Source organism: Typopeltis vanoorti, chromosome 6 (genome assembly GCF_054136105.1).
Source record: "Typopeltis vanoorti isolate ZY-2024b chromosome 6, IOZ_Tvanoo_1.0, whole genome shotgun sequence".
NCBI classification, from domain to species: domain Eukaryota; kingdom Metazoa; phylum Arthropoda; class Arachnida; order Uropygi; family Thelyphonidae; genus Typopeltis; species Typopeltis vanoorti.
In genome coordinates, this window is record NC_143554.1 from 22,887,136 (window position 1) to 22,907,567 (window position 20,432).

Below are 20,432 nucleotides of genomic sequence, written 5' to 3' on the forward strand. Positions count from 1 at the left end.
CTGATTAAAAATTATTTGCAAACAGCAATGACCCAAGAAAGATTGGTTGGTCTAGCAACTATATCGATAGAGGAGACATAGCTTATGATTTAAATTTAGAAGAGCTTATAAACAGTTTTATTGTGTGATATCCCCACAGAGCAAACATTTGTTTAATATTATTATGTAATCGTTTTGCATTAGTTTCTCTTGTAATAAAAACAAAATAGCAATTGGAAATTTTCTTATATTTTTGTCTTATAATCATCAGGGATGACATTTAATTGTTTGCCTCAGGGTGCGATCTAATCTGGCGACGGCCCTGGATATAATGTACTTCTTTCTTCATTCTGACCATCCCCATTTCTCTGATCCTAACTCTGATTTTCACTTATATTCTTATCATCCCCACCATTTTGCACTGCATCATTTTGCTCCGCCATAATCACTTCCTCACCTTTGTATCCATCCTCTTCCCATTCTTCCATAACCTGCTTCTCCATTTCTCTCTGACTTTTAGTGGTACTAATTTCATGTGAATAACCTCATGCACTCTTATTAAACAACAGTCACTTCAAATGACCAATACCAAACCCATTGAAATGCATCCCATCAGCTTTGAACCATTCTAACTTCCCTGCAATTCATTCCATACATTCCCAAATTGAATACTGTCTTCATGACACAATTCAGCCATCTTTTCATTCGGCATCATTGCCCTACTTCTCAGTTCACTACTATCATATCTAGGCAACAAATTAACCACTTTCCCAGTGACACTATTAACCTTCACTTCCTGCAACAACTTTTGTCCCTTTTCACGTTCTTTGTCTCACTATTCAAGTCATTTGTGCCCACTACTACTGCTAATTCTGATACCTCTTCCTTCCTATGCAAAGTATCTGATATCCGTTTCATTGTACCATCTGTAAAACATTTCTTGTGCATTATATTTTTTATGACAGCATTAATGATTGAGGCACCATATAAAGAAACTCTATCATCTTTAGATACATGCTTCTTCTTTATTAACCTCCTTGTCATTTACATCAGTTATTCTCTTCTATAAATGTTCAATTTTCTTGTCCATGCATTTAACCTGATTTTTCATTAACTCTTGCCTAAGCTCTTCCACATTACTTCTATTATTACCATTGCAAGCACTCTCATCCATTTTCTGATTATTCCTGGTAACACCATTCTCAATTTTGGAATGTCCTAGCCTTTCATCATACTTCTCACATACCATAATATTTTCCTTTTTATCATCCAATCTAACACTCCATAAATCTTCAGTGTAAAAAGTCCAGGAAAAATCTCAATATCTGAGTTGAGACCTTTCATGCTGTTGGTGTAAGCTTCTTTGCTGCTGCCACCTCCATTTTTGTAATGTTAACTGGCACTTCCACATTAATAAAAATAACTGAAGTGAACACTTTCATAACCGCAATACCACAGTAAAATGCTATAATAAACTTCCGAATGAAATTAAATCTATAACCTCAGAATATGTATTCAGAAAAATATTGAGAAACTACCTTACGGGATTAAACAATGTTGACAATTACTTTAAACATATAGTATAAGAGATCATTACAACTCATATATCATAACATTAAGGTATTGATTTACAAATTGGTTCATTCAATTAGGTATTAAAATATCAACATGTACATTATTATAACTGGTAAGGGAGTCCTCTTAGATGCAGTCCCCAGACTCTCATTGTCTGTTTGGAGCTAATTACTTTTCTAGTAACCAGTATGGCTACAGCCCTTAGTTACACATATTTGCATTAACTAACTTACATTACTCTAAACCGGTTACTTATCATAACAATGAAACCATTCGAAACATATTATATTCTACTTGCATATATGAGAAAACATTTTATTAACCAATGTAATATTGTACTGTGCATTGAATTGTATTGTGAAATATTGTCATAATTATACAAGTTGAATAGTATAATATGTATAATTTGTATACGTAATGTGAATAATAAACTGTTAAAATGATTATATCCAGTCTGGCTATCACACAAAAGCACAAATTTATACAAATTTACATGATATAATTAAGAGAAACAAAAAACACTTTTCATAACCCTGTTCAAGTACGCTGCTACTCTTTGTCACAACACAGTGATACCCAACAATCTCCATAACAGTGTTATGGCCAAATTGGATCAAGGGAATGGATACACTATGATAATGTTGGATTTTTATAGGGCATTTGATAGGATACGACATGAAAAGCAGTTGCATAAACTGTCGAATGTGGGATTGGAATATAAACCTTTCACTTGGATCAGCGGATGGTTGACAGACAGATATCAAAAAGTGGTATACAATGGGTGTGAATCTGCCAGATTTAAGGTGACAGTGGTGTATCTCTGTGTTCAGTCTATACATTAATGACATTAGGGAGGGTATAACAGGAGATATGCAATTGTTTGCCAATGATGTGAGGATAGGCAGAGCAATCAGGGATGCTACTGATATCTAGCACTTAAAGAATGATTTGAATAGACTAAAAATTTGGGCAAAACAAAAACGGCTATCATAAATTTAGATACCAAGAAATTATATACTTGGTTTAATCATTTATTCAAGTGTAAGCAAGCAAAGTTTGCACTTCAAGTATTTTCAGGACTTGGACAACTCATATATATATATATATATATATATATATATATATATATAGAGGCTAATGACTTCACATCATTTGCCTTAGTATCCTATAATGCAAAATACATATCCTTGCAGAAATGTATAATGCTATGCATTATGGAAGGGGTCACTACCCAGACTAGTTTTGACCTTATGAATAAGTAAAGCCGTCTCTAAAAGTTCGGACTATCCATAAGCCACTCAATTGTGGGCGAAAGACTGTCCATCTCAGCGTTGGCTCCACTCAGTGATGGCATTCCATCTACCACCACCACCACCACTGAGCAGAACTGCTCATATTCTGAAGAAAATCATTCACTGACAAAGCCCCTCACGGGACCGTGCCGGAGAACACTTTCCCCGGAGACTCAAATTGCTCCCTTAAGGCAAAAACCTTAAGAGAGTGAACTCATATTAGCATCTCACCGGTTTCGACCTTTTTTGAGGTCTCATCAGTGGGAGCCAAACCCAGAGGTGATGCTAAGGTTGAAGTAATGCAGAAGTCATATTTTCATATACGAATAGCCAAAAGGTGTCGCACCTTATTATTAAAATACTCTGGATTAGAGATAGTTGTTGGAAGTTTTTCCACTTGGTTTTACTATAATTAAAGATGGCAAGAAATTATATTCTTGGTTTAATCCTTTATCCAATTGTAAGCAAACTTTGTTTGCTTAAACTGGTCTGGGTTTAAGCAAACAAATAATGCATAGCATTATTTGTTTGCTTAAACAAATAATGCATAGCATTATTTGTTTAAGCAAATAATGCATAGCATTATTTACCCTCCCATAATGCATAGCATTTCATGCATGTCCTCAAGGATGTGTGTTTTGCATTATGGGATACTAAAGCAAGTGATGTGAAGTCATTAGCTTCTATATGCAAGTTGCCCAATCATATATATATATATATATATGAGTTGTCCAAGTCCTGAAAATACTTCAGGTGCAAACTTTGTTTGCTTACAATTGAATAAAGGATTAAGCCAAGTATATAATTCTTGGTATCTTTAATTTATAGTATAACCATGGAAAAACTTCCAACAAAAATAGTTATCGGTTTAATGGTAGTAAGTGTAAAGTTATACAGTTTGGCCTGAAGATTTCCAGTGGCAGACTATATTAGTGGGATTATGTTACATGAAACTGATGAGGCTAGGAATCTTGGCAGAATGGTGGATAGGAATTTAAAGTTAAAAGGTAACATAGCAAAAACTGCAAATATAACTCGGAGGATAATTGCGATGTTAAAGTGAACCTTGACATGTAAGGATAAGGGAGTCATTTTGCCTCTTTATAAGACCTTGATAAAACTGCACCTGGACTATTATGTGCAAATTTGGTCTCCCAGGTTTCAAGAAGATAAAGAAGCTGTGGAAAGGGTGCAAAGAAGAGTTGCAAAGATTATATTGAGATTATTATTACGTGACACCACCAGGGAGTCCAAGGACTCATAGTGGAAGGGCACACTACTCTACTTTGCTAAATACATCACATTCTCTCCACCACCACTTAATTCTCCAAGTATGACACTACTGCCATCGACGCCATCTATCGCCCATCATCAGCAACAACAGTATTTTTTGTTTGTAAATTGCGTGAGATTTTAATTATGGGATTTATTATGAGATATAAATTCTGAAAACAAATTGCAAGTATGTGGATTACATACAGAGTGGTTAACAGGAGAAAGATGGGTAATATGATAGAGGTCTATAAACTTCTGAATGGGTGGTATAGAATATCGTTTAATGAAAATTTCATTATAAGGAAGATGGGGAGAGAACATGGGAGCATCCATGGAAGTTAAGTTTGTTCATGATCATAGAGGAGTAAAAGCTAGGTTTTTCTCTCACAGAGCAGTGAGTGAGTGGAATAGTTTGCCTTTAAAGGTAATGAGTGCATCTAGTGTGAATGAGTTCAACGGGAAGTATGACAGCTGGTTTGAGTGATGTATGCCCTCCCTCGATGAGTCCTCGACTCCTTGGAGGTCTCAGATAATAATAATGAAATAATAACGTTATTTTTTGCATCCATTTTATATAAGAAATTAAGCCATTATTATACTTAAAAAATATTAAAAGAGGTTGTAAAAGCGAAGCTAATTTTGTAAAATTCCATTCTGTAGGTTTGGTTTAGTAATCGTCGTGCACGATGGCGGAAACAGATAGGCACACAGCAGATGCCTACAGCAACATATGGTGCTCCTACACTGCCTTTACCTATGCCTTATTCCACAGCTGCTCCGTCAGCAGCTGCTACCCATTATCCCACAGTAGGAGATGCTACAGTTACATCAACAACACTACAGCATCATGGTAAATTTATTTTTCAGTAATACGTATCTTTGAATATGTGAAAGTAATGAAAGCTTGTATAAATCTCTGAATGTTTTTCATATTAATATGGTTTCTGGCATATTATTGTAGTTTGTGGTTACTTAACAAGAAATTATATTCTTGTTTAATCCTTTATCCAAGTGTAAGTAAACAACATTGCACATGAAGTATCTTCACAACTAGGCTACTTCCAGGTTGTTGACTTCACAGCAATTGCCTTAGTACTTCATAAAGGAAGGCACACTTCCTTTAGGATGTGTATATTAATTATTATTATTACATGATACCTCCAGAGAGTCCAGGGATTCATCTGGGGAGGGCACTCTACTCTATTTCACTAAATACACCTCACCCTCTCCACTACCACCATCAACGCCATCTACCCCCATCATCACCAACACCAGTATTTTTTTTGTTTGTAAATTGTGTTTGTGTGTGATTGAAAGGCTGATTTGTCTGTATGGGATGAAAAATGCAAGTTTCCAAAGAAAAAATCCTGCTACCTCCGTATGAGATTGTCTAGCTCATCTTCAATTGAAAAATCCCATATTAGGATTCCCCTCATCACATGGAAAGGTTATGGAAAGGGTCACTATCCAGGTTGGTTTTGACTTTTATTGAGGTCTAGTCAATGAGAAAGATCCAGGAAGATACTAAGGTTGAATTAATGCAGAAATCATATATTTTCCATACAAAAGTAGTTACAAAAAGTTGATATACAAGTAGTACTATTAAAATAGTCTCTTGATCAGAGATAGTTGTATCAAGTGAGTCACCTTCCTCACCTGCTCTTTGTACTTCTAATGCAGGCGATTGTTACCACTCATCTTTGCTGCCTCCATAATGTCCTCTTCCTCCTGACTATATGCTTCTTCTTGTAGATAGGCTTATACATTGGTAACATGACTATTAAATTATTTAATGAATTTACAACGTATACTGGAATATTAATTAAAAGAAACTTTAATAAATGCCTCCTATATTTCTGCAACATCACATTGCCATCTTCATGGGAATGTACAACTATGACACGTGCATGCAGGCACTACAAAATGAATGAGTTGTCAGAAGAGAGAAAACTACTGTTGTTCCTAGAGTCCTAAAGGTGCCCCCTAGCGGGCTATATTGGGTTGTCTTGGCTGTTGGGCTGAAGTTCTCAAGATGTAAGCTTCCCAAAATTTGGGGTAGTTTCATGCACCCAAATTTGTTGAGGTTTGGAAAGTTTTTAAGAGGCTGAGGCTGATTCCATGAATAATCTTTCATATTTAAATTTGCTGCAGTGTATTAGTAGTGTGGCTTTCTTCCAACGTATTCTGTGGCGGGTTTCCAGAGCATGGTCTACAAGCCCAGAGCATCTGTACTGGTGAAACGATGTAGTTTTTGTGTTCCGAAATCCTGACATTTGCTGTCCTGCCTGTTTGGCCAAAGTAGGACAGTTTACAGCTGCAAGGGACCTGGTAGGTCTAGGGGAAGCGGTTGGCCTTTGGTGGAGCGGATAAGGAATGTCAATTTTTTATATGGTTTGTAACAAGAAGTCAGGTCATATTTTTTTAGGATTTTGGTTAACTTTTCAGAAGTGCCCCGGATATAGGGAATAATGGTGATGGATTTAGTGTAATCTTTGTTATGAAGGGGGGGGGAGGGGTTGTGGTTAACTGGTTTTAATATTTTTTGGGGTTTTAGCCATTGGCTAAGAAAGTGTTAAGGATGTGGTTTAGTTCAGTGGTTAGGGCATTGTCATCTGAACAGATTAATTTTGCCCTGTTATATAGTGTTTTTATAACCCCATATTGTTGTGGGGGGGGGGGAATTGCTGGTGAATGTATCTGCCTGTATGGAGTGGGCTTTCTGTAAATAGAGAAAACCTAGGATCCATCAGGCTGGCAAGTGATTAGAGTGTCTAGGAAAGGGAGACTGTTATTTTCCTCTTTTTCCAAGGTGAAATGAATTCTGGGGCATTAGTTGAATAAGTGTGTTAAGAAGGAGTGGAGTGTATCTGAGCCATGTGGCCAAATAGCGAACACATCATCAATGTAGCGAAGCCAAACAGTGGGTTTTTGTGGGACTGAGTTTAAGGCTTTCTCTTCAAAATGTCCATAAAGAAGTTAGCCAGGAGTGGGGAGAGTGGTAAACCCATGGCTGTCCCCTTTATCTGTTTGTAGAATTTTCCTTGTCAAACAAAATAGCTTGAGTTCATTGTGAACTGAAATAGCGCTGAGATATCGGGAGAAAATTTGGTTTGGATGAGCTCTAAGGTTTCCTTGAGTGGGACATTTGTGAATAGGGAGGAGATGTCTAAATTAAAGATGGCAAGAAATTATATTTTTGGTTTAATCTTTTATCCAAGTGAAAAACTTCCAACAACTCTCTCTAATTTAGAGTAATTTAATAATAAAATGTGACACCTTTTGTCTACTTGTATATGAAAATATGACTTCTCCATTTCTGGGTCTGGATCCCACTGACCTCAATAAAGGTCACAATCGGTCTGGAGTAGTGACCCTTCCCATAATGCTATGCATTATGAAGTCATTATACTATGCCTTATAGAAGTCATTAGCTTCTATATGCCCAGTCCTGAGAATATTTCAGATGCAAACTTTGTTTGCTTCACTTGGATAAAGGATTAAACCAAGAATATAATTTCTTGCCATCTTTAATTTTTAGACTATATGCTTCACTTTCTCATTCATCCTTTCACACTTACCTTATTTAGCTACCAGATTCTGGGACACATTCAGTCAATGCCTCTGTCAGATAGTTCTTAAGTAGAGCCAAATCAGCATTGATCTCCTTTCTGTTCAATTCCTTAGTTCATTAGCTACAAGCTATCTCCTGAATAGGATGTGTATTGATTATTATATTGAATAGGATATTTATTGAATAGGATATTGATTATAACTTTTTCATAATCACCACCCTTATATCTCTTTTCAAATATATATATATCAGAAGTTCTGATTGCTGGCCACCCTGGGTGAATACTGAATGGGTGTCAAATCTTCCTCCAATAAACTGGAGGAAGATTTGCCACCCCATTTCTAATATCTTTTGATGAGGTAGTTGTTTCTCAAAAACTGCTTAAATGGCCCAAAACTTTACATTTGAATCAGTTATACTCAAAAAGAATTGGGTCGCAAAAGTTTAGACAGTATAGTTGAAAGGCTATTGTTGTTCTTCTGATGGTGCTATTTCTGTTAATGTTGAGTTGTCAGTCAGACTTGAAGAAAAGGAGATGGATGGCAAAAATTTATTTATTTCAGTCAACTTTAAGTATCTTTTTAACTTCAAGTAATTGCTCCTTTTTTTTTCTTTTTTGATGGTTACTCAGATAATTTCATTATAAACTAAGAATAAAGAAATAAAAATCACAGTTTGATATTTCATATTACATTAATTTAGGAAAATAAGTTTAAAATCTCTTTCTTTTTTTCAATTATAAAATGAAATTTTTAAATTCCAAATTAAATTTTTGATTATTATTATTCTTATTCTTATTGTTATTATTATTCAGGCCTCCATGGAGTCAAAAGACTCATCGTGGGAGGTCCTTTCTAAGAAACACAAGTCTATCAAGACTCATCGAGGGAGGTCCCTCCTAGGAAACACAAAGTCTATCGTACCACTCCTTAAATGCATTGACTGTTCTTGCTCTTACCACTCCGTTAGGCAATGCATTCCATGGTTTAACCACCCTCCATGCAAAGAAACCACTCCCCACCCTCTTTCTCACAGTTTCCTTTCATAACTTCCAGGGATGGCCCCTTGTCATGACTCCTTCCTGCTGTTCAACCAAGCAAAAGAACTCCCTCCCCATTGTCAACCCTATAACTACCTCTCAACAGTTTAAAAGTCTCAGTCATATCATCTCTCCTTCTTCTATCCACCAAACATAGTAGTCCACACTCCCTCAGCCAATCCTCATAACTAACATTGTACAGTCCTGACCATCTTTGTTATCCACTTTTGTACCCTTTCCACAGATAATTTATCCTCTTCAAATCCTGGGGACCAGATCTGAGAACAATAGTCTAAGTGTGGTCTGATCAGAGTCTTATATAATGGAATGATAACCATTTTATCTTTGCAGGTCAGTGTCCTTCTGATTATTGCAGTAGTCCTCTGTGTTACCTTCACTACCTTTGCAATATCTCCTCTAAATTTCAGGTTTCTATCAATCATCAACTCCAGATCTCTTTTCTCCCCTACATCCTCCAAGTCTAACTCCTCCCATAGAATATGCATCATCTCATTGATGTGTCCCAAACTTCAAGACCTTACATTTTGCTGCATTAAACTGACAACCCCAATTCATTTGCCCATCTATCTAGCTTATTCAAATCGTCTTGCAGGCTACCACATCTGCACTATTACTAATAACCCTTCCCAGCTGCGCATCATCCGCAAACAACTGAATATCCCCTTGCATTCCACGGACAATGTCATTGATATAAAGGTTAAAAAATATAAGTCCCAGTACTGAGTCCTGTGGAACCCCACTTGTAACCCTCTATCTCCTTGAAACTGCTCCACCATACACAACTCTCTGATACCTATCCGACAGCCAATCCTGAATCCAATTGACCAATCTGACATCCACACCCATGTGCTGCAACTTGAATATCAGCTTATCGTGTGGCACCCTGTCAAATGCCTTTGATAAGTCTAGGAAAATGGAAGTATATGCCTTTCCCTCATCTAATGCTCTTGTAACTTTATCATAAAAGGCTAGCATATTGCTAAAACAAGAGTGCCCCTCCACAAATCCATGTTGACTCTCACAGATAACATTACCCTCATCTTCCCACAGTAGTTAGTAAGATCTTGGAGAAAGGGACCCTACGGGTCCCTTTCTCCAAGATCTTACTAACTACTGATGACATAAAAACTGGCCTATAATTAGACACTTCCAGTCTGCTGCTGCCCTTATGTAATGACACTATCTTACCTTCCTTCCATTCCATGGGCACCTTTTCTGCAGCCAGACTTTCATTGAAAAGCCAGGTCAAAGCTCCTGCACCTCTAGATCTCGAACCTGCCCTATCCCTCTAGTATTAAAATTGACTCCTCCAGAATGAAATACTTCAATAAAGTGTTCATTGAACAATTCCACTATGTCCTCTGCATCAGTCACTCTATTCTCATTTTTATCCCACCATGTCATTCTTCCACAGTCATTTCTCCTCCTACTGGCCACATAGCTAAAAAATTCCCTAGAATTTTCCTTGGATCTAAGGACCAATCTTTTCTCATATTCCAGTTTTGCCTTCCTTACCATACTAGTCACTCTCCTGGCCTGTGTCTTATATTCTTCATGCATCTTCTCTTCACCTGTCTTCTTATATCTCTTCCATAGCCTCTTTTTTGCATGCAGTTCCTGTTTAATATTGTTTGTTATCCACTTTACTCAAAATTGTGTCCTCTTCTTCACTCGTTTACCATTGCTGTTTACAGTTTACCATTGCTGCTAACAAATATTCCTTCACAATTTTCCAAGCACTAATGATATCCCGGACTTCCAATTCCTCCCTCCATGAAACTTCCCCAAGTTGATGGCTAAGACTATTATAATCATCTGCCTTATAATTCCACATACGTCCCGGTCTCTTTGATACTCCTGCATGTCTATTCATCATCCCAATCAAAACCACATGGTCACTCTCTCCAACTGGTGGGAGGGATGTCATCTCAGTTATTATCAACTCTTGTAATGCTATATCCAAATCCAAAACTCTTGAACCTCTTGTTCCCTCTGTTACATGCTGCCTAAGATATTTATCCCTCAAGAATTCTAGAAATTACATTCCCTTATTGCTACATGCATCTTCCTCTCCCCAATTTATACTGCTGTAGTTAAAATCTCCCAAAACAGTCATTCTTCTTGCACCTGCCATGCTCAACTGTCTCAACATCTCCTGGTCCCCACTCTCTGTGCTCTTTGGTCTGTAGCAACGCCCCACTAAATATCCTGTCTTGCCCACCTCTACCTCACACCATATGCTTTCAAAATCAAAATCATTAGCGTCACAGCCTTCCAAAGCCACTTTAGAGGACATAGGTTGTTGCTGGGTACAGCATTATTCTGTCGAAAAATGCTGTACCCAGCAACTTCTATTCCTGTTATATCCTCTTCTGTCAACCACGTCTTGGTGATCCCAATAATTTTTGGCCGGGCTGATGCTATCAGTGCCACCAATTCCTCTCCCTTATTCAGAAAACTCCTGATAATAGTATAAAGTATAAAAATGCCATTGTTTTTATACCCAGCATTATCCCCTCTAGACTCCACTGGGCTCAGCGTTACCTGATGTTGTCCCCCTTCTCCCAAGTACCCATTCTCACAAAAGGACACCCCCTGCTACCATCCACACTGGGACACACTGACTCGTTCAGAACAGCAATCTCTCCAGATGCCTACGTCCTTCCTCATTCAAATGCAAGCAGTATCTCGCATGCATTTCCTCCCTGCTCTCAAATGCACTCCAAGCATCCACATATTCCAATCCTCTCTTCTGACACATTCTCGGTATTATGCCATTCAATATCACCGCTCTTCTGTTCAGCTCATCACTATCATACCTAGGCAACACACACACACACACTATCTTTCCTCTCTGTGTCTCCTTTCGTACAACTCAAGCAAGAAGCTCATATCTCTCGCTGCCCTATTTACACCACCACTCAAGTCATTTGTTCCCACCATCACAATCATCTCATCCACCCTTTCACCTCTCTTAACTGCCATAGCCACTCTTTTTATCGTTCCTCCTGGCAAACACTTCTCACACATCCTATCTTGAACACCACGGATCATTTAGTCCCCATACATTACATCTCTTACTATCCTATTCCTTGATTGCTCACATGCATCCCTCACTCTCTCTCCTGTAACAGTTTCTCTCTGTGCTCCCCTACTTACCTGCCTTCCTGACATCACTCTATCTCTAGTCCCTGTGCTCCCTTGCATTCCTCTCATTCTCTCTCTCTCTCCTGCTGTTTCCATTCTTTCCTCTTCTATCATTCCTGTATCTGACACTCATTCCCTCTCTTCCACTTATCCTATTCTCACCTCTTCTATCATTCATGCAACTCTCTCATTCCCTCTCTTCTACTGTTCCCACTCTCTCCTCTTCTATCACTCTCATAACTCCCTCTCATTCCCTCTCTTATACTGTTCCTATTCTTTCTTCTTCTTCTACCATTCCCATAACTCTCTCTCATTCTCTCCTCTTCTCTCATTCCCATAACTAACTCTATCTCACTCCACCTCTGATTTGCCTTGCATTCGTCTCTTTTATTCGCCTAATCTCATCCATCACACTTCTCATCTCATTCCCCAGACATTACACCTGCTCTTTCAGCTCATCTGTCTCTCTCTGTAAGTCAGCCACTTGTTTGCCATTGCAAATACTTGAAATACTGTCTTGCATACATACAAAATTCAGTCGTACTTTTGTGTTTATGAGAAGCAGTTTACAAAATTTATTTATTATCATTATTTATTAGAAATTATTACACACTTTAGATATCTGTCCATGGATCTGTCTTACTTTATAAAATGCTTATAATAAATATAACATATATAATAAAACACAGTGATGAAGCATCCATCACTGGACTGCCCACAATGGTAAAGATAAAATATGAAGGAATTTAACAATGTAGGTATATTTTTATGTTATTTACTAGCAAGATATCAAATAATAACATATCCATGTCATAAATATATTTTTAAGCAATGTGAAATGAATAGAAATATATTTCTTTACATGTTGAAAAATTACCCTTTTCTTTAGAGTCCCTAAAATTGTGATACTCAAAGCTGAAGCATCTTTATCTTGTATGTGAATCTGTCATTGGAAGGACTTGAGACTGATATTAGTGATTGTACAGCAAAAAATGCCAGTGGGAAAATAATGAGCATGTTGAGCTAGGTATAATGCAGAGAGAGAAGAAGAGTGGTGATAATGAATGACATCACAGCAAGGATGTGAAAGAATAAAGGTATGGAATGCGTGGATGCATGTGCATTTCATTATATAGAGGAGAACTGTACAAGAGCTGGATTTCATTTGAACATGAAAGGATGTAGGCATTTGGAAAGGTGTCATTCTCTGGGCAATGAGCATGGAGTAGTGCAAAATTGAGTGGAGTCTGGGAAGAGTAATAATAGTTACAAGAACATTGTACAGTGTACTGATTTTTCTATATACAAATGCATATACAGCATAAAGTTTGATATATTGTCATCAGAAGGTTATTGGTATATACATGGTGATTAGAGTATATTCACACCGGAAAGGAATAGAAAGTGAAGGGGATAGCATATGTTATGAAGATAGATAGGTGGGTGTAGGACAAAGGAGGTGGTGGAGTGCTTCTTATGTTAATTGATGAATTTCACCCTTACAGAATAGAGAATCATGAAGGAAGTGGCACTGATGGCTTTGAGGGTATATGATCTGGTGGCCAGGACAGGATATTTAGTAAGATGTTATTATAGAATGGGAATACATCTGATGATAGGTGAGAAATTCTTAGGCAAAATATATTTGCCATTGATGTGATTTTTTTGTTTATTTATGAATTCATTGAAATTAGAGCTTATTTCAGTAACTGGTGAAGGAAAGATGGTGGCAGCTTTGTCCATGCAGGAATTCAGTTTTGATTTCAGTCATTTGTGAAATGTGAAGTGTCCTATATGTTGTCATTTGATTATATAGATAAACTATGGATGGAAGGAAGGTGTGTGCGAAGTGTGAATTGAATGAGGACTTGATGAGTGCTAATATGTTGATATCGTAAAATCTTAGTGGAGAGAATGCTGCGAGGAGGATGAGTGCTCGTCTGATAGAAAAGGATGGTGTAAAAGATCAGTGGAAAATTGTTAAGAAAGTTTTGAAAAAGAGAACAAGTGATCTGAGAAACTTAACAGTCAATGGTAAGAAAGACGAAAGTGATGTGAATGTGGTGGAAGTTAAAAAATAAAATGCAGTTAAAGATAAGGTGGTGAGCATCCTTGACGGCGACCAAGCATGTATGGCTGGCAACAAAACTGAGAGAATGAATGAGAGCAAAAGTGTGATGCAAGGTTCAAAAGTTCGAAAATTTGAAAGAATGAATGGCAGCGAAAATGTGATGCAAGATTCATAAGTTGAGTTGGTTAAGATGAGACGAGATGAAATGGATACAGAATTAAGTTAAGAGAATTCAAGATGTGTATAGAAGAGTAAAAATGATGAAAACAAATAATTTTGGTATAAAAGACATAACGAAAGACCCACGAGTGGTGTTGTTTGGTGATTCAATTATTGAAGGTGTGCTGGATGAGAGGATGCACAAAGTATGTTTTACTGGAGGTAGAATGAGTAGAGTGATTGAGGCATTAGATATGAGAAGAAAGTGAGTGAGCAAAAGAGTTGGTAGTTGTAATAGGTACAAATGACTTGACTGCAAACTAAGAACACATCAGACTGGATATCAGTAGTTTGTTGAGATGGATAAAAGAGAATAGTGTGATAGGAAAGGTATTAAGCGTGTTGTTCAGGCATGACAGTGGTGAGATGAGGCAGAGAGCAAGAATTATGAATGACATGTTAGAGGAAATGTGTGAGAGGAAAGAAGTGCAGTTTGGTAATGTGTGGAATGAGTTTGAAGGACAAAGTGAACTGTAGGAGCGATGGATCGCATTTGAGTAGTTTTGGTGTGAGTCACTTGGAGAGACTGCTGGTGGAAGGTAGAGAATGAATCTCATCAAGTGGGAAGCGATGTGGAAGAACAGGAGAGTAAGACAGGAGAGATTGAAGAGGTGGTTATGAATGAAGTGAGTTGCATGAGTATAGAGAATGAGAGAACAGGTGTGCAAGACAGGGAAAAGTGGAGGCTCAGGGTGGACAGAAAAACACACTGTGAGAAAGGTAGATGCTCCAAGAGGATGTTTAACCTTGGATCAAGGTTAAACAGTTGGGTTTGAAGAAGGTTCTAAGATGAATAAGGAGAAAAAGAAATGGCTTGAGTTAAGAATGGAGAACTTACATCAAATAAGCATTATCAGTGGAACCATTGGTGCACCCAGGGAGGGGGACAAGGGGCCCTGGCCCCCGAAAAGAAAGAGAGAAGAGGGACTAGAAAATTTTCCAAAAATCTTTTCCTAATTAAAATTCTCTTTTTTTAAAATTTATGTTGCATCATGTCTTCTATTTCTATACTGCTTATGAATTAGCGGTCACATAAGGTGGGAATACACTCTAGCTCTCAGGAATCATGGGCGTTGTGAACGCAAGGGCGCACGGAGTAGTGCTCGGGCAACACTTTGTTTGCCCGAGCCAGGCCAGAGATCACAGGTATCATGTATTGGCGATCACTGCAGATGCTCAGTCATAGGTCGTATGCAGTGCGTAGTGTGTATTCTCAAATTGTCTCCTCAACTCGCCCCCCCCCCAAGATTAAATCTTGAGTACTCGGTCCCCTCTAAGATTAAATCCTGAGCGCGCCACTGAGTGGACTAGCTATAGATCCAGGAATAAGGTGCTGTGTTTGTATACAAATGCTAGAAATGTAACAAAATAGGCAAATGAAATAGTTGATTTAATTGAATCAGTTTATCCAAAAATTGTTGGAATAAGTGAGACATGATTGGATGAGGATGACATCCTGACAGGAATAGAGATGGAAGGGTATGATGTGTTTCATGAGGATAAAAAGGGTAAAAAGGGAGGGGGAGTGCGATGATGGAGAAAGTGTTATGTCCATATAAGGTAGAGATGCAAGAGGGAAATAGTGCCAGTGGTTTTGAGGCAGTATGGTGTGAGATAGAGGTGAATAGAATGAAATACTTAGTTGAATGTTGTTATAGATCTGGTAATGTGGGTGGTAGTGACTATGAAATGTATAATCAAATTAGCCAAGCAAATAAGAATAGGGTGATCATTATGGGTGATTGTATGCCCTCTGTTACATACTACCTCAGACAGTATGTAACAGAGGGCATACAAGGATTGAGGGTCTTGGATTTGATCATCTCATCAGAGGATGTAATTATAAATGAGGTGTCACATTACCCTGCAGTTGGTGAGAGTGACCATGAAGTGATTACCTGGGTGGTTGCCAGCAGTGTGAGGCAACCACCCATAATATATCACCACATATTCTGAAGAATTTGCCAGGGAGTTGATTCCTATTGTTTTAATAACTCTTGCACTGGGTCGAGTTCCAAAGGAGAGTAAGAATGTGCTGCTTCATAAGGGAGGTGATAGAACTCAAGCATTGAATTATAATCCTATCTGTGTTTCAATTGTGAGGAACTTTGTGAGAAAAGGATATATGTGAAACTACAAAGCTGGTGATTATGAAGAACTCAGGAGACAGCTTGCAGGTGTAGCATGGAATGAGGAGTGAGCTGGAAAAGAGATCAATGCAGCTTGGGGGATATTCGAGAACTATCTAATAGAACCAATGTCTAAATGTATTCCAAGGCTCAGAAGGTTAAATAAAGTAGGTGTGAAATAGATGAGAAGTGGTAATAACCAATTTCATGAGGATTACAAAGACCAGGTTGGTAATGGTAGCAAAAGTGAAGTATGAGCAGCAGTTAGCTAATGAAGCCAAAAAGAATTCTTAGGGAGTTCTTTCAATGGAAATACTTAATGAGCAGTTCATAAAGGTATTTCATTCTTGTGAATGTGACGTCATGGAGAGATTGAGAGCATTTGATGATGGGGGGGGGGGAGACTGACTGTAAGTGAGCAAGAGGTGTATGGGGAATTGAGCAAACTTGATGTTAATAAGGCTGTGGGTCTTGATAATATATTACCACATATTCTGAAGAATTTGCCAGGAAGTTGACTCCTATTTTTTCAATGATTATTGCACTGGGTCAAGTTCCAAAGGAGGGTAAGATTGTGTTGCTTCTTAAGGGGAGTGATAGAACTCAAGCATCAAATTATAATCCTATCTGTGTTTGAATTGTTGTAGTTAAGTTGTTGGAGAAGCAGGTGAGAAGTAGGATTCAGAATACCATTGACAACAATGGTATTATCTTTTGATGGACATTATAGATTTGCTAAAGGAACGTCATGTTTTAGTAATCTACTTACTACAATAAGGTGATGGCTTCCTTGAACAGAGGAGAGGGATACACAGTAGTATACTTAGATTTTGTAAAGGCTTTTGATAGATTACCGCATGATAAGTTGATAGTCAAACTAGGACGGATGGGGCTGGATATTAGATTAGTTCATTGGATCGGAGACTGGCTATCTGATAGGATATCATCAAGTAGGAGTATGGAGGAGCAATATCCCAGAAGAGGAAAATCACCAGTGGTGTACCTCAAGGGTCTGTTTTAGGGCCATTGCTGTTTAACCTGTATGTTAATGATATTGGTGAAGATTTGGATTCGGATACTCAGTTGTTTGCAGATGATACAAAGTTGGGATGAACTATGAAAAGGAGAGAAGATGTTGTGGCCTTACAAGAAGACTTGAATAAATTAAGCAAATGGGCACAGGAGTGATGATAGCAGCTCAATGTTGCAAAAATGTAAGTTTTTTAAAATTTGGGAAACAAAGATGGGATGTAGAATTTATGCTTGGTGGGGATATATTGTTGGAAATAAAAGATCTTGGGGTGATAGTGGATAAGGATCTGAAAGTTTGGAGAGACATTGCCAAAATTGTGAGGACAACACAAAGAATTCTGGGAATAAATGTAGAGGACAATGACTTGTAGAAGTAAGGCGATTCTTGTTCCATTGTATAAGGGTTTGATTAGGCCACACATGGACTTCTGTGCACAGATTTGGTCACCTGGATTTCAAAAGGATGACGAGATGTTGGAAGGGGGTCCAGGGATGACTTACTGAGGTAGTTTCTGATCTCTGGAATGTCAAATATGAGGAAAGGTTGAGAAGGTTCAATTTACAGAGTCTAGTGGATATGAGGAAGGGTGGTGATATGATAGAGACCTACCAGTTATTAAGTGATCAATGTTGGAGTGGTTTTACAGAAAATGGTAGTAGATCAGGGAAGAACCAGAGGTCATCCCTGGAAGCTGTATAAGGAGGGTGTGAGCAGGGGGATGAGAAGCAGGTTTTTTGCATACAGTGTTGTGAATGATTGGAATGCCTTGCCTGAGAGTGTAGTGTCTGCAGAGAATTTGAATGTGTTTAAGGCATGGTATGATGAGCTGTGTATGTGTATATGACAAAAGGAATTCCTAGATGAGTCTTTGACTCTATGGGGGCTTGGGATAATAATAATAAAATGAATGATCATTATGGGAGATTTTAACTATAGCAGTAATAATTGGGGAGAAGAATAAGGGAGCTGAATTTCTGGAACTCTCGAAGGATAAATGTCTTAGCAAGTGATGGAGGAATACAGGGGTCTAACAGATAAGCTTAGGTGTTGATGGTCATTCATGACTTATTTTTCACGGTATTAACAACACCACACACATTTTTTTTACAAAGATGTTTTATTGACGCTTATATTTCGCTGATTTTCAACTCAGCATCATCAGAGCACAACACACTTGTACAGGCGACAGTGAGTAAGTGAAACAATATAATTGCAAAAGACAAAAGATCTAAAGTGCTATTTTTGGTGCCCTCTAACGTAAAAAATAAAAAAAGAAAAGCCCAGCTATGCAGTAGTTTTCTTAGGATAACCGTCTCTCAAATTTTTGGCAAATTAATGCAACCATATTTGTTAAGGTCGGGAGAATTCTTCAAAGCCATTGCTGACTCAAAAAATAACCTTTCAGATCTATAACGACTCCTAAATAGCACATTTGTTTTCCTCCATCTAATCCTGTGTGAAGGAGTATCCAAAGCGTGGTCTGCCAGTCCCGACTTGCCATAGTAATAGTAGCTAATGTATCTTTCGTGTTCTCCCAGGTGGATGTTCACTGATCTTCCTCTTTGCCCATAATAGGCCAAGTCACAGTCACAAGGAACTAAATACACTCCTGGGTGTGCTAAAGGGTGAAGTTTATCCTTAGGCAAGCGGATAGAGTTGCCAGCTTAACATGAAGTTTGAAAGTGGTGCGAAGGCCATGTTTCAACAAAACTTTGGCTATCTTTTTCGATGTACATCTGATATAGGGAATAGAAATGGTCATGTGCATTCTTGTGAATTAGGGGAGGGAGGGAGGGGTAATGGGCCTATGTAGTATTTTATCTATTTTGTAGGGATTGTAGCCGTTGGCTAAGAACGTATGGCGCAGATATTGGATTTCTGTGGTCAGTGCTGTATCGTTGGAACAAATGGCTCTGGCTCTGTGTGTAAGTGTTTTTAAAATGCCGTACTGTTGGACTCGATGATGATGTGATTATTTATGTAGGTATCTTCCTGTGTATGTGTGTAGGCTTTCTGTAAATAGAAAAAGATAGTGATCCATCTGAAAGGCGGGTGACTAATGTGCCAAGAAATGGTAAACAGTTATTGATTCTTTTTCTACTGTGAAGTGGATTTTGGGGTGTTGGCTGTTTAGGTAGGTGACAAACGCATCCAAAGTGTCTTGTCCATGGGGCCAGATGGCAAACACATCATTTACATAGCGTAACCACACTTGTGGCTTGTATGTAGCTGTGGTAAGTCCTTTGTTTTCAAAGTGTTCCATGTAAAAATTTGCTAACGGGGGAGAGAGAGAGGGGGGGAATCCATAGCAGTACCATTAATCTGTTTGTAGAATTTTCCTCCCCATGTAAAGTAACCTGCAATGGTAAATTTAAATAATTCAAAAATATCAGGGGGAAATTTAGACTTGATTAAACCAAGAGTGTCTTTCGTTAGAGGGCACCAAAAATAGGACTTTAGATCTTTTGTCTTTTGCAATTATATTGTTTTACTCACTCACTGTTACGTGTACAACGTGTTGTGCTCTGATGATGCTGAGTTGAAAATCAGTGAAATATAAGCATTAATAAAACATCTTTGTGAAAAAAGTGTGTGGTGTTGTTAATACTGTGAAAAATAAGTCATGAGGAATACAGGGATTGAGCATTTTGGATATATGCTCATAGTATCAGAGGATCTAATTGTGACTAAGATGTCAAACTTGTCTTCAAATTGAAATTGACAGTATAGTCTTGACTTGGAAAAGGAATAGGCATAAGTATTAAGGAGGAAAGAATTTATGTGGAATTATGAGGAGATTGTAAGAAATTAGATACTATCTTGTTACAGTACAATAGATGGAAGACTTTCAGAAAGAGAGAGAGAGAGAGAGAAGTAATGTGTAAGAGTTACTTAAGAAATATGTTAGCAGCAGTCACAGATTGCATACCTTATGTCAAAAAGATAAAGCAGTATGGAATAAAATGAGCAATTATTTAGGAACTACAGATGAAAAAGACATTATGGTAAAAGTATAAGAGAGAGAGAGAGAGAGAACAGTTGCATGAGGTATATATATATATATATATATATATATATATA

General features: G+C 37.9%; 1 protein-coding gene across 1 annotated transcript in view; it reads left to right on the plus strand.

The window, feature by feature from the left end:
* LOC150105335 (paired box protein Pax-7-like) overlaps positions 1-20,432 on the plus strand; it is a 186,897-nt gene that overhangs the window by 113,725 nt on the left and 52,740 nt on the right. The window contains exon 6 of the mRNA XM_090393932.1: positions 4,782-4,971. Within this exon, the coding sequence (XP_090250058.1) occupies positions 4,782-4,971 (190 nt within the window). The remainder of the gene's footprint in view (positions 1-4,781; positions 4,972-20,432) is intronic.